Here is a 13,248-nt window from a genome sequence, read left to right as displayed (position 1 = left end):
ACCTTTCCGCAACGGTGGGCCCCATTTGGGGCATACGAGTAGTCCGTGGGTCACGTAACCAACCATCAATGAATCATGGAATTAACAATTAGAAACATGCATTTATTCAATAACGTTTTTCAATGTGTATTGCAAATACATACATATTTGACATAAAATCACTGTTGAACACGAGGTCAGACCTCGTTAACGATTTGATTGGTTAGATTCATTTTGACGTCATACTTTGATAATGATATAGCAGCGCCGATATAACGGGTTTCGATATTAGAATAGACAGCGACAATCTCCGGAAAAATGATAGTTTTGACCAGGTCTTAGATTTATCTAAGTTACCATCATGGGGCATACTATTGAAATCTTGATTTAAGTTAGAATTCTATATATCATGACTGATGTTTTTTGAATAACATGATCTCAAGTTGGCGTCACATTTTACCAACAAACAACAACTCTATCTGCACCTAACAACATTTATCAAACATGGTGTCACCCCTACTTTACAGTGTTCATTCCCGTTTTGTCAGTATCAAACTAAACTTGGGTCAATATAAATCCTGATAATGAGAAAATTGAGTACTGATCTGTGTTTGTTTTTGACCTTAGAATGACTTGTCACTAAGAAAATCAAGGTGTGTGGTGAGTATGCTGCAAGTTATTTAACCATCAAACGTTGGTCAGCCCTTTTCACGAGTGGCATGGAGAGTTTTGATGAAGACAGGTTGGGATGCCCGCCAACATCAGTCAATGAGGATTCCTTCAAGGCATCCAGAGACTTATTCTTTTTGATAGACTAGTGCTGAAATAGAGAAGAAAACCAGTTTAAGTCATGGATTTATGTGATCATAATTCATGACCTCTGCTCGTTGGGTTGGATATACATATATAACTAAAACAGAGATATAATTGGGATGAATACATTATAATAACTTTAATTTACTATGGTCAATGAATATTCACAAAAATACAATAATAATAATAATAATAATAATGATAATTATAATGATACAAATAATAATAATGATAATCATTATAATAATAATAATAAACTAATTAATCGATGCTATCCTGTAAGGATGTATTATGTCCCTTTAAATGAGTGATGACAAACTAGAGTTGAGAGCAAGTGACTGTTTATTAAATGAGACACTTTTTCTACCAAACTTTACACTTCTTCTCTGGGTTCATATAACTTGATACAGGACAACCAAATGTCTTGGCAAAATCTGGTGAATTTTGGAGAGTTCCTATCACCCTGAAAATAGATGCATGAATCCGTTAAGTATAAATACAAAGGAAAGAAAATAATATAATAGTGGCGTTATTTTTTTTTCCGCTGTGTCCCTTAACGTATCTAAAAGTTTTAAAGAAAAGAAACCCCGCCGTTAAGTTATCAATGCCAAAACTATTTGAAAGGTTAACGTAAACTTTTTATGTTCCATAGATGTCAATAGCATATTTTATAAATATTTGCAGGTATAATTTACAACGTTTAGGAAAATAATTTGCAAAATACCCCTTTTAAAGCGGCTGAATAAATATCGTCATTTGAGTTCAATGAGTCGAAGTAATATCCCACTCAATACTAAAGTTTTTCGGGATCTAGAACTACCATAAAAAAAGCCTTTATAACCTCTATTTTAAATAATCAAAAGTTATGGATCGTACGGTTGACTATGGTTGAGGTCTCGAGTATAAAGGTGATTTTTGTACAGGGTTGTTGAACCTTTTTTGGTTCAAATTACGATAATTAATGTGAGGTTAACTTTACATCCCTTTTAGATTCAACCTTTACTAATAATGTAAGTTAATTTTTGGTGTTATAAACAACAGTGTTCAGTAGCCTTATAATTGCCGCAAAAATTGGTGTTTTAATTATTGATATTGTGTGTTTTAGAATTAATATTTGATGTTTTATTATTAATATTGGTTGTTTTATTAATGATATTTGTTGTTTTATTATTAATATTGGTTGTTTTATTAATGATATGGGTTGTTTTATTAATGATATTGGTTGTTTTATTAATGATATTGGTTGTTTTATTAATAATATTGGTTGTTTTATTAATGATATGGGTTGTTTTATTAATGATATTGGTTGTTTTATTAATGATATTGGTTGTTTTATTATTAATATTGATTGTTTTATTAATGATATGGGTTGTTTTATTTATGATATTGGTTGTTTTATTATTAATATTGGTTGTTTTATTAATGATATGGGTTGTTTTATTAATGATATTGGTTGTTTTATTGATATTGGTTGTTTTATTATTAATATTGGTTGTTTTATTAATGATATTGGTTGGTTTTTTTTATTAATATTTGATGTTTTATTATTAATATTGATTGTTTTATTAATGATATTTGTTGTTTTATTATTAATATTGGTTGTTTTATTAATGATATGGGTTGTTTTATTAATGATATTGGTTGTTTTATTAATGATATTGGTTGTTTTATTATTAATATTGGTTGTTTTATTAATGATATGGGTTGTTTTATTATAAATATTGGTTGTTTTATTATCAATATTGGATGTTTTATTATTAATATTGGTTGTTTTATTAATGATATGGGTTGTTTTATTAATGATATTGGTTGTTTTATTAATGATATTGTTTGTTTTATTAATGATATTGGTTGTTTTATTATTAATATTGGGTGTTTTATTTTTAATATTGGGTGTTTTATTATTAATATCGAGTGCTTTATTGTTAATGTTTGGTGTTTTCTTATTAATACTGTCTGTTTTATTATCAATACTCGGTGTTTTATTATCAATATTGGGTGTTTTATTATTAATATCGAGTGCTTTATTGTCAATGTTGGGTGTTTTCTTATTAATATTGGATGTGTTATTATTAATATGGGTTGTTGGGTGTGTTATTATTATTATTTGGTGTGTTTTTATTATTATTGAGTGTTGTATTGTGGGTGTGTTATTATTAATATTAGGTGTTTTGTATTATTACTATTGGGTGCTTATTATTAATATTGTGTGTTTTATTATTCATATTGGGTTTATTATTGATATTGCGTATGGATGTTTTATTATTAATATTGGGTGTGTTGTTAATATTATTGAATGTTTTATAATCAATATTACGTGTGGTTGTGTTATTATTAACATTGGGTGTGTTATTATTGATATTGGGTATTTTATTATCAATATTGGGTTTTTATTATTAATATTGGGTGATTTGTTATTATGTTTTAGTGTTTTACACTCGCATATAGAATGAACAATTATTACCTGTATTTACTAGGACTATGAACACCCGATAGAACTCTACCAATAGCATTTTGTTTCCTCATGTTAGCACACCATACCTGCAAGAAATATTTTTATCACAAATTATTGCACTCTTTCATACGGACAAAATATATTGACAATAATTCCCAGAAAGTTAATGAGTCAGGGCCAAAATACCTAATTGACCTCCAATTTAATTCATAAACCGGGTCAGAATCACCACCACTTATATATCCGTATCATTTGGAACTGTAAAGTTTTCTTAAATAAACATGCTTTACCTGTGCAAAATTTATAAAGAAAAGTTGATTCGGTGAGAAATCTAAACCTGGTAATTTTGGTTCTTCCTTTCTTTTTTGAGCAACCCATTTTCTGTAAGCCTAAGAGAATAGGAAAATAAATTTATAAGATCATTAACACAATAATTATGATGATAGCCATTGATATTAAATTTTACTATAGATACCCTAAATGATATTCCTTCTGGTTTCCCAGGAAATCTGAATTTTAATATCTCTCGTTGAATATTGAAAACGCTTAAAGTCATTGAAATTTTTTTTTAAAATTGAAGGGTTTGGTTCTTTATACAAGGAATGTATGATCTAGAACATAAGCATTGCCTATTTCTTGGAAATACCACCTCCAGTGTGATATAGTGTGATTTGATGTTAAAAATACCTCGGACTACTACTATCTAAGATGTTATAAAAGATGGTTCGACTATTGTGTCAATTCTTGAAAAAATTGACTTTAACAGTGAGCTGCCAGTCTTAATTCTCACCTTAAAACTTTGCGTTACAGCACCATTATCAGCTATATTTTCACCTAGTGTATTTATACCATTGATCTGTAAGAATGTTCGAATGTTCTATTTGATAGTAGTCGCTCTGAAATCTTAACACCTGCGAATGACTTTGATGTGTCTGTCAAAAAATGTATCTTTTTTTAATTCCATTCCAAGGCCATTAATGGAACATTTTTTGGTGTTGTGTCAACGATTCATAGGCGAGTTCAATGCGTCTTTAAGCCCCTTAACATTAATTTACATGACATATCTGATCATTTTGGTATAACATTTCTAAAAACTTAAATATCCTATGAGTGAAAATATAACAAATACCTGTAACTCTGCTTCTTCAACAGTAAAATTACCGTACTGTTCTATCACACACTGAGCTCTAGTTTTAAATACTTCTACAACATCATCAGACCACCATTGTCTTAACGAACCAGTTTTATCATATTGTCTACCTACAAAAAAAAAATGAAAATCTTGTAGACATGGCTAGTAATAAACTATTACATTACTACAGGCAAATTTTTCAGAAGACCTTGAAACGTTGGTCGGTGATAATAATGAAAGTGTTTTATTCAGTTTGGTTGTTTGTTACAATTTGAATTATATTTGAATAATAAACGCCAATTCCGTTGAAAACAAGTAAACCCATTACTTATTTCAGTAAAAGTCGAGTATACCATTGGCTTTGCAGTAACCAGGATTTGCAACGGGTTTATTTTTTGTTGGTGTAGGTTATATTAAAGTAATCTAAAGAAATTTTTATGACCTTTAAGAATAATTTGATCCAAAATATTTTGAATATATTTTATGCATGTGGTCTTACCTCGATCATCAAAACCATGAGTTATTTCGTGTCCAATAACTACTCCAATTCCTCCATAATTTATAGCTCTATAATAATAATAATAATAATAATAATAATAATAGCTATAGGAACGATGCTGGTAATACAGATGAATGTCATTCAGACGGTAAAGACAAGTATTTGGATATTTCTGAGAAAATATGGAGCTACTTACTTCAAAAAGTTTTTGTGATAGAATGGAGGCTGTAAAATGCCGCCTGGAAAAACTGAAATAGAATTAATTTTCATATACAACATCTACTATTTTTCGTGAAACGAATTAATAGTCTTGATATATTCAACCGCAATGTTACAACCTAAAAATCCCAGTGCTCTGCTAAATGGAATCATTTAATCTTTAAAGATCTTTAAAGTCGACTGACGATTTAGAGCATCTCATCGGATCAGTCGCAGTGGCGGAGCCAGGTTTACGTCCGAAAGGGGGTGGGGGGCGAAATACCTGAAGTTGCCTGAATTTCCAACCTGGTTATGAGATTTTTGCCCGAAAAACATGCCTTCGGGGCTACTAGGAGTGGGGGGTGCACCCCCTGCCCCCCTTTAGCTCCGTCACTGACAACTGCAATCAGCTGGATGGTCGCAGATTCCAACACTTTCAGATTCAGTCCCTAATAGAAATTAAATATGGAGCAACTGATGGCATGTATATGTCAAAATTATTTAGTAATTGCGATTTACTTTGAAAATGTGATATATTTACCTATTTCGTTATTTGTTGGAGAATAGTAAGCATTCACTGTCGGAGGCAACATAAACCATCTGGAAATTTAATACGAATATGCCATTGATTGAAAAATTCTCTGTTCACCAGCATGTCTCAATATATTGAATATTGATAATAGTTCCCAATCAAAGTATCTTGGATTTAGATTTTCAGCGGTTAATTTGGGTCTTTAATATATGTCAGTATTCTTCAAAAGTACCAGAAATAGAAAGTTCATTTTCTTTTTCTATATGTCTTTTCGATATATATAGAAGAGTATCAAGAAAAGACGAGTCGTCATTTTAACTTTCAAACGCAGATAATTCTGGACACATATGAAGACTCAAATTTCGACGGTTAGCTGTGAATACTATTTCTGATTAGCTAAGATATTCACGTTTCTGAGATTGTCGTATGGCGAACGTGTCCCTTCAAATATCAGAATCTTTGTGGGTTAATAATTACGCTTCAAAAATGCTGACATTTTAGGCCCACCATTTTCTTTGTAACCGTACTTTTCCATTTTCCATGTAATTTCCTTTATTGCGCTCACTGTCTTGGTTTTCTGTCACATCTCAATGGTCGCAAGACAGAAGAGGTGGAATATTTCTTGATCAGATTGCACTTACTTTGTTTTATCAATAGGTTTTCTGAGTTCTCTAAAATGCTCCGCATTTGCTTCTTGCATGAAATTAATGATATTCATAAAATATCCATCTTCAGAAACGGTATACTAAAACATGTATATTTTGTCAAATAATATCAATCTATATAGCTTTCTTTATACATTCATTTTTTCATATCAACATCAGATAATTAGTGAAATTACATTGATCTTCTTTGGTAGTTACTTCCATTGAGTTTTGTTCTATGGTGCTTTCATGAAATAAAGCAACGCCATTTGGATTGATTTGCTTTTCTAAACATTAAATGTACTTAAGTGTCAGTGACACTAACAGTTCTTTTGTCACCAGACCTTGTGCTATTGTGACTAATCGTGTACGAATCATAACGTCACTACCGCATTTTGGTTTACATACAAGTTAAGTTCTCTACTTACGTTTTCAGAGAGCTTCATAAGATATGTATCATTTAGTATCTTTTCATCATAACCAATTTTCTTGTTCATTGCGTCCAACTAAAATTGAGGTTTTGGATTATTTTTTGTTTTCAAATGGAAATTTGCTAAACATGTATATACTTTAGATCTCGTACTAAAAGTGACACTTACATGCATTAAGATCTACCTTTTGATTCGAACAGATCCACTGAAACATTGAAAGCATATCAACCTTTTCTTTGGCAGCTTTACTTGTCGGTTCATCCATCCAGTTGTTTGAAACAAGTTGTTCTTCAAACGATAATTTCAAATTACCAATTAATTTCAACACCTGGAAAAAGTAAACGATTTAAATTGCTTTAAGCATTATATTAAGGTTCCATATAAGGTTTATATATATTTACATGATATGAAGCAAACTATGACATATTTAGGCTTGGTATATTTAGACATGAATACCTTTTATTGACATCAACAGTGAAATGAATTTCATACTTACATCAGCTTTGGCTGCTTCGTCGAAAGCTTCTTTAACAAACATTTTTCCAAGAACGTCACCAACAATCCAAGCTGCACCAATGCACTGTTTCCATCTAGCAGGTTCCGTAGAGGTTCCAGTAAATACCTGTTAATGCAAACGAAAGTGCTTTTCTACAAAGAAGGTATAAATGAGTCATGAATTCCTTTCCAAAAAGCAATTCCGCGATTCTGATTGACCTTATCAGTCTCTCTGGAAACAAACCAAATTTGCATAAAATAAGATTATTTTTAGGCCAGGTTACACGCAGTACGTTTCCAAGCATATATAAAACCAACCTCACCTGTGTTTAATGAAATAAGATAAATACCTTAGAATATTCCAAATTAAGATCACGAAATGCTTTTCCAAGAGAACTAATTCTATTTCTTACAATTCCCCAGACACAATAGTTTACAATAGTTCTGAAATATATTTAAATTGTTCCTATGTTGATATATTAAGTTATTCATTAATTACAAAATCAACCGAAATTAAACGCTTATATACGCTTTTTGTTTTTTAAAAATTACGTTGTTTTATGGATTTATCGGATTATGCAGGGATTCTGTTGTATATCTATGCCGCCAGTCCACGGAAGAATATACCCTTAATGACCACATTTTGCATTCTAAAAAGTGGTATATCTTTAATAATGTTAATTTTCGATATGAAATGAGGTTTTTCGTCCAATTCCATTGCATATCAATAACTGAATCTGACATATTTGTTTTTAAGCTTCAGATTCAAATCCAAGATTGTTGTTACAAATTGAATCAGAAGAGTATTTTTGACCATTCGCCTTCGTTACCATATATATTTCTTTAAAGCAATAGGTAGTAAACCTTAATTTGAAATCAAACTTACTCTTCATATGAATAAAAATGTTACCTTTTTGGAGTATTATTAAGCAATGAAAACAGTTTGTCAAAATATGGCGGTGAATAATTAATGATCTCTTCGTCTTCGGTGATATCTATTTGTATTTTAGGTGATGACATAATAGAATTGATATATCCTAACCAATCAAACTGAAATAATGTGAATACAATAAGAAAGGAAATAAAAATGTTCAGTTTTTTTGGGCTTCTTCACAATATCAAGACATTACAAACTTCGTAATTATGCCTTGACTGCAATATTTAGTCAACATTCTTGTATCAGTGAAGTTTGTAAACAATTTGATTGGATTGTACGTTAGCGAATACAGCCAATCAGAATCAGCATCGACATAAAGAACATATCGCTGTACTGTTTACAGCCCTTTTGTCGATGGATCTGATTGGCTGTATTCGCTGGAGTGCAACCAATCACAACGCTGCTTTCTGTGATACAAGAATGGTGGCTATTGCAGTCAAGGTATAAGTAGGAAGTTCGTGATTGAAATTGTGAAGATGTTCCTTATCTTATTCATGCCGGATTATTCATATCTATTTAAAGCAAGGTGTATGTCAAAAAGGAAGATTTTTCAGTCAAGAGACTTTCTTACACTGCTATTGGATCGAAACAACATTACCATCAAACATTCCACCTTAAAACCACTACAGTAAGGTAATTTATTATGATGTGTTATAATCTCGGTCGGTCTGGTGAACTTGAATAAGTCAGATTATTACCTCTGAATAATTCTGAGCAAGTTGAGCAAAGGTCATTTTATTATATAATTTTTCACTATCTCTCCTTTCCTCTGATGGTACACTAATCTGTAAAAGATATAATGAGACTGAAATTTTTGCTATCCAAAACAGTTGAAGGTCTCAATTGATACAGCTCGCAAAGGGTCTTCATTGCAGCTTATGGGACCATGGGGAAATACACACATTAAATTTTAAAAGAATATATAGGAGAAACTTAAAATAATTTACGCAATCGTTTTACGACTCACAGATCAGATATTGAATTGAAGAAATACAAGTCTGTTTCTAATCATTTCAACTTGGACGACCCTTCATCATTCGTCAAGCTACGGAGCCCATTGGATTCTGACCCTATATACAGCAAGACCTGCAAATTGGGGGGAAATCCGAAATCTAATATATAGATAATAAACAAATTATACATTTTAGTAGAGTCTAATTATAAAAATTAGGCTTACGTTTGCAAGAAGTATTTCAAAATCCACTATGTCTTTCATATCTTGTTCAGCTACCGTTTTATCTGCACCTAACATAGTTGCAACTTGAAAAGCCAGATTTTCATACGCCATGATCATTGTATCATTTCTTTCTTTAAAAAAGTATTTCTGTGGCATACCTAAATACGCTTGATCTAGCTGTAATACAGGATGTACAATAGTTCATATGACATATTAGATTTAGATTGGCACATTCAACCATTTATTGGCAATAACTTTCTAAATATTAAATATTTCCTAGGCAAGTATTGAAATAGTATTAAATATTTCAGTGGCATATACTAACATAATATATTTCATTGTCATGCATGTATACTTACATAAAGTATTTCAGTTACATGTACTTAATATAAAATATTCCATTGTCATATACTAACAAAAAATATTTCAGGCCCTATTATGACATAATATGATATATTTCACTGACTAACAAATGCAATGGATATTTCACTGATTAACAAATACAATGGATATTTCACTGATTAACAAAAGCAATGGATATTTTACTGACTAACAAATGCAATGGATATTTCACTGACTAACAAATGTAATGGATATTTTACTGACTAACAAATGCAATGGATATTTCACTGACTAACAAATGCTATGGATATTTCACTGACTAACAAATGCAATGGATATTTCACTGGCTAACAAATACAATGGATATTTCACTGATTAACAAATGCAATGGATATTGCACTGACCAACAAATGCAATGGATATTTTACTGACTAACAAATGCAATGGATATTTCACTGATTAACAAATGTAATGGATATTTCACTGGCTAACAAATACAATGGATATTTCACTGACTAACAAATGCAATGGATATTTCACTGAATTGTATCATGTATAGGTTTGGTTCCAAGGGATTCAATTTTATCTTAAAATGACAAAAGAACTTATGTAAGTCTATAGCATGGTATTCCTTTAATATGCAATAATAATATTTTTATAGTAAATAGTTTCGTTTCGGTTTACTTGTCATCCATGATCTAACGAAATTGTTACGCATCTCCTATTCAGGGTCATATGATGTTCAATCAACAGCAGTTTAAAAATGCATAAGCCAAACTGCCATTTCAAAGACTAGTACTGGTTGAATCTAAACATATTTAAATATTGAATTTATTCTACTATACCTGTATCCAGACAAGACCTATACATTCGTTTAGCTTTCTTGGCAGGTTCAATATCTCCTGTTTCTGATGCTTCTAATAGATCTTAAAACAACAATAAAAACAAACAACTCCATCATAAACATCGCCCAGAGTATGACAAAGTTGGAAGCAAAAATAATTGTATAGTAGTGTTTTGAAAAGGGTATTTCATCATTTTTTCTTATTACATACAGTATTTGTAATCACGTGTTTTTTTTATTTTATATCAGCACCTAAACACTGAATATTCACTAGAATACTGGAGCCAGTCCGTTATTATCCCCAAGTGTGTGGCAGTCAAGTAACCTTGTGTAAAGTCCAATGATCCTATAGTAAATTAAATGTGCATGTCACGTTTCACATAGCAGCACGACATGAAATACGTACATTTCAGTATTACGTCAACATCATCAAACACCAAATCAAAGCTGCCATAGGACGATCTATCTTCAGGTATAATATTCTTCTTCTTCCATGTTCCACAAGCAAATTCATAGAAATCATCACAAGGTTTAACTTTATAGTCTATAGCGTCATGTATTCTACCAGCTGGAAATAAAAAGACCTATACTGATACAGCATGTTAAGCAAAGGGGAGATGAAGCTTTATATAATCCTCAAGAACATTTGCATTCGATCAAATGTTGCCGATTAAATTCAGTCAATTATTCCACATACATTCACATCTTCAAGTACAATGACATCGAATTTATTCTGTTCAAGTGCCCTGACATCTAAGCAATAATCCTCAACTATATCAGCATCAAATCAAGTACATTGACATCCAATTAACGTTTACCATGTACATTGACATCCAATAACTGTCCTCAAGTACATCAACATTCAAGCAATTTTCCTCAAGAACAATGAGTAGTCTAATTTTTCAATTAATTTCTACCAACCATTTCTAAGAATTACTTACCAACTCGAACACAGTCCGGGGTGGTACAGACATCAGGTGATTCTTTAGCTACAATATTTAAGCAAACACCCGGTTTTAAATCTCCTAACGTGTGCAAATCTTGTAATCTTTCTTTACATCACTTAGATTTTAGACGAGGATTACACGATTATTCAAGAATTTAAATAAATAAATAAAAAACAACTTAGTCATCGTGGATCCTCCAATTAAATGTCAAAACAAACAATCACCATTTTATATGTACTTTTCAAGATAAGTACGGCGATATTACAGGATTTATAAATATGCATTGAACTGTGAAAATGACTAGTTGAAATTTCTACTTCTGTCGCAATTACCATTTGATTTGAATAATATGCCTTAAGGAGATATGAAAATGGTAACATTAGAAGATACGAAGGGCCCGGCACAAATTAAACCTTATTTGACACTGTTCAAATATTGGATATTGCCTTTCTTTGAAATTTACCCACAATGTAAACGAAGCAACTTACACAATACATGAATATGTATAATCAAAGCCACTATTAAACCAATAGCAACAATGAGTATCAATATTAAAAACAACATTAAACATTTCTCTAATTTACTTCTTCTGTTACACCAACCACCTTCTTTAAATCTGTAAACAACATCAGAAATTGGCCATATGATACCAAGACCTCCGACAACACCAGACTTTTTTCAGTATATATTGTTAAAAAAAAATCAACTACCATACTGATTGATAGACCCTAAGTCCACTCGCACCCACTCCCAGAAAACAGGAAAAAATTTAAAATAATGTGAAAATTAGTGAAATACATGTCCAAAGTGTGGAAGAGTAGAAGTTGTGTAGAAGTGGACTCCTTCAAAGAGAAGTACCATCAGGTGTTTCGAAAAGAGTAAGCATGGTCTGATTCGCGCGTGACACCCGCCACTACCACAATGGTAAAAATCATAAGATACAATCAGATCAATTAAAAAAAATTCCCGCCCATCTAGTTGAGCCACTGTGGCTCAGGTATCAAGAGTGTAAAGCTCTATTGGTACGGATATTGATATTTTCAAAAAAGCTTTATGTTGCGAGTATAGCTTATTATTATAGCTTCCTTGAGGAGAGGACACCAACACTACTTAACAATGATGAACAAAACTGTTACAAATTGAATCCTGTCATGCTGAAACCCTGGGGTTTCCATCTATCAAATAAAAATCTGCACGGGTATCGATGTGAACCCGATATTGCTGGCTAAAATATCGCAAAAACTTTTATTTCTGATTTTGCAGTTGAGTGACGAACAAAAACAGATTTTCTGTATATAATGTATGGATAACCAAAAAATATTCCTTTCTACAAAAACCTATTGGCATTAGATCCTGAGAATTAAGGGTGAAAATAGTCGTCATAGGCCAATAGTATCATCTGGCAGATGTTTTCTTAATCATTATATTCAACTACATATTAACAGATTCTTAGGTATTGACATTTATGCGACAAACTGAAAAGTTTTCAAAATTTCTTGAAACATTTATAGAAGGTTGAATTTCGTGTTTTAACGTGGATCCTATTTGAATTTGATAAATCTGTATGTTCGGTAACTATTGATAGACATAGAGAGTTGTGGAACCTTAACAAGTAGTAATCCGCTTTAATGCCGAGGCATTTTATCCCTTATCTAGAGCGATAAAAGCTGATTAGATTTAGATGCCTAAATCATTTAAAATAACGTTATTTGTCTTACTTGATGTCTTCTGTTGATACTAGAACAACATTGCTTCCAGTGAAACCTGATCCATCTTTAGTCGGTTCGGCCATAGTGCTAGTCACATTTTGATTGCAGGAAAGA

The 13,248-nt window shown here is 31.4% G+C and overlaps 1 protein-coding gene across 1 annotated transcript; it reads right to left on the bottom strand.

Annotated features, from left to right (window-relative positions):
- Positions 1-1,155: 1,155 nt before the first annotated feature.
- On the bottom strand, positions 1,156-9,478 carry LOTGIDRAFT_126394 (hypothetical protein; the record flags this gene model as incomplete). The annotated part of the gene is made up of 16 exons (XM_009062763.1): positions 1,156-1,255; positions 3,257-3,333; positions 3,538-3,636; positions 4,038-4,103; positions 4,377-4,507; positions 4,879-4,946; positions 5,075-5,126; positions 5,618-5,676; positions 6,250-6,353; positions 6,681-6,758; positions 6,913-7,011; positions 7,180-7,305; positions 7,529-7,622; positions 8,089-8,228; positions 8,814-8,900; positions 9,293-9,478. Coding segments are annotated over 16 exons (1,566 nt in total), but the record flags the coding sequence as incomplete, so codon positions are not given.
- Positions 9,479-13,248: the final 3,770 nt, after the last annotated feature.

The sequence above is a fragment of the Lottia gigantea genome (assembly GCF_000327385.1).
Source record: "Lottia gigantea unplaced genomic scaffold LOTGIsca_53, whole genome shotgun sequence".
NCBI lineage: Eukaryota > Metazoa > Mollusca > Gastropoda > Lottiidae > Lottia > Lottia gigantea.
Note: the sequence above shows the minus strand (reverse complement) of the source record. Positions and strands in the feature narration are given on the sequence as shown.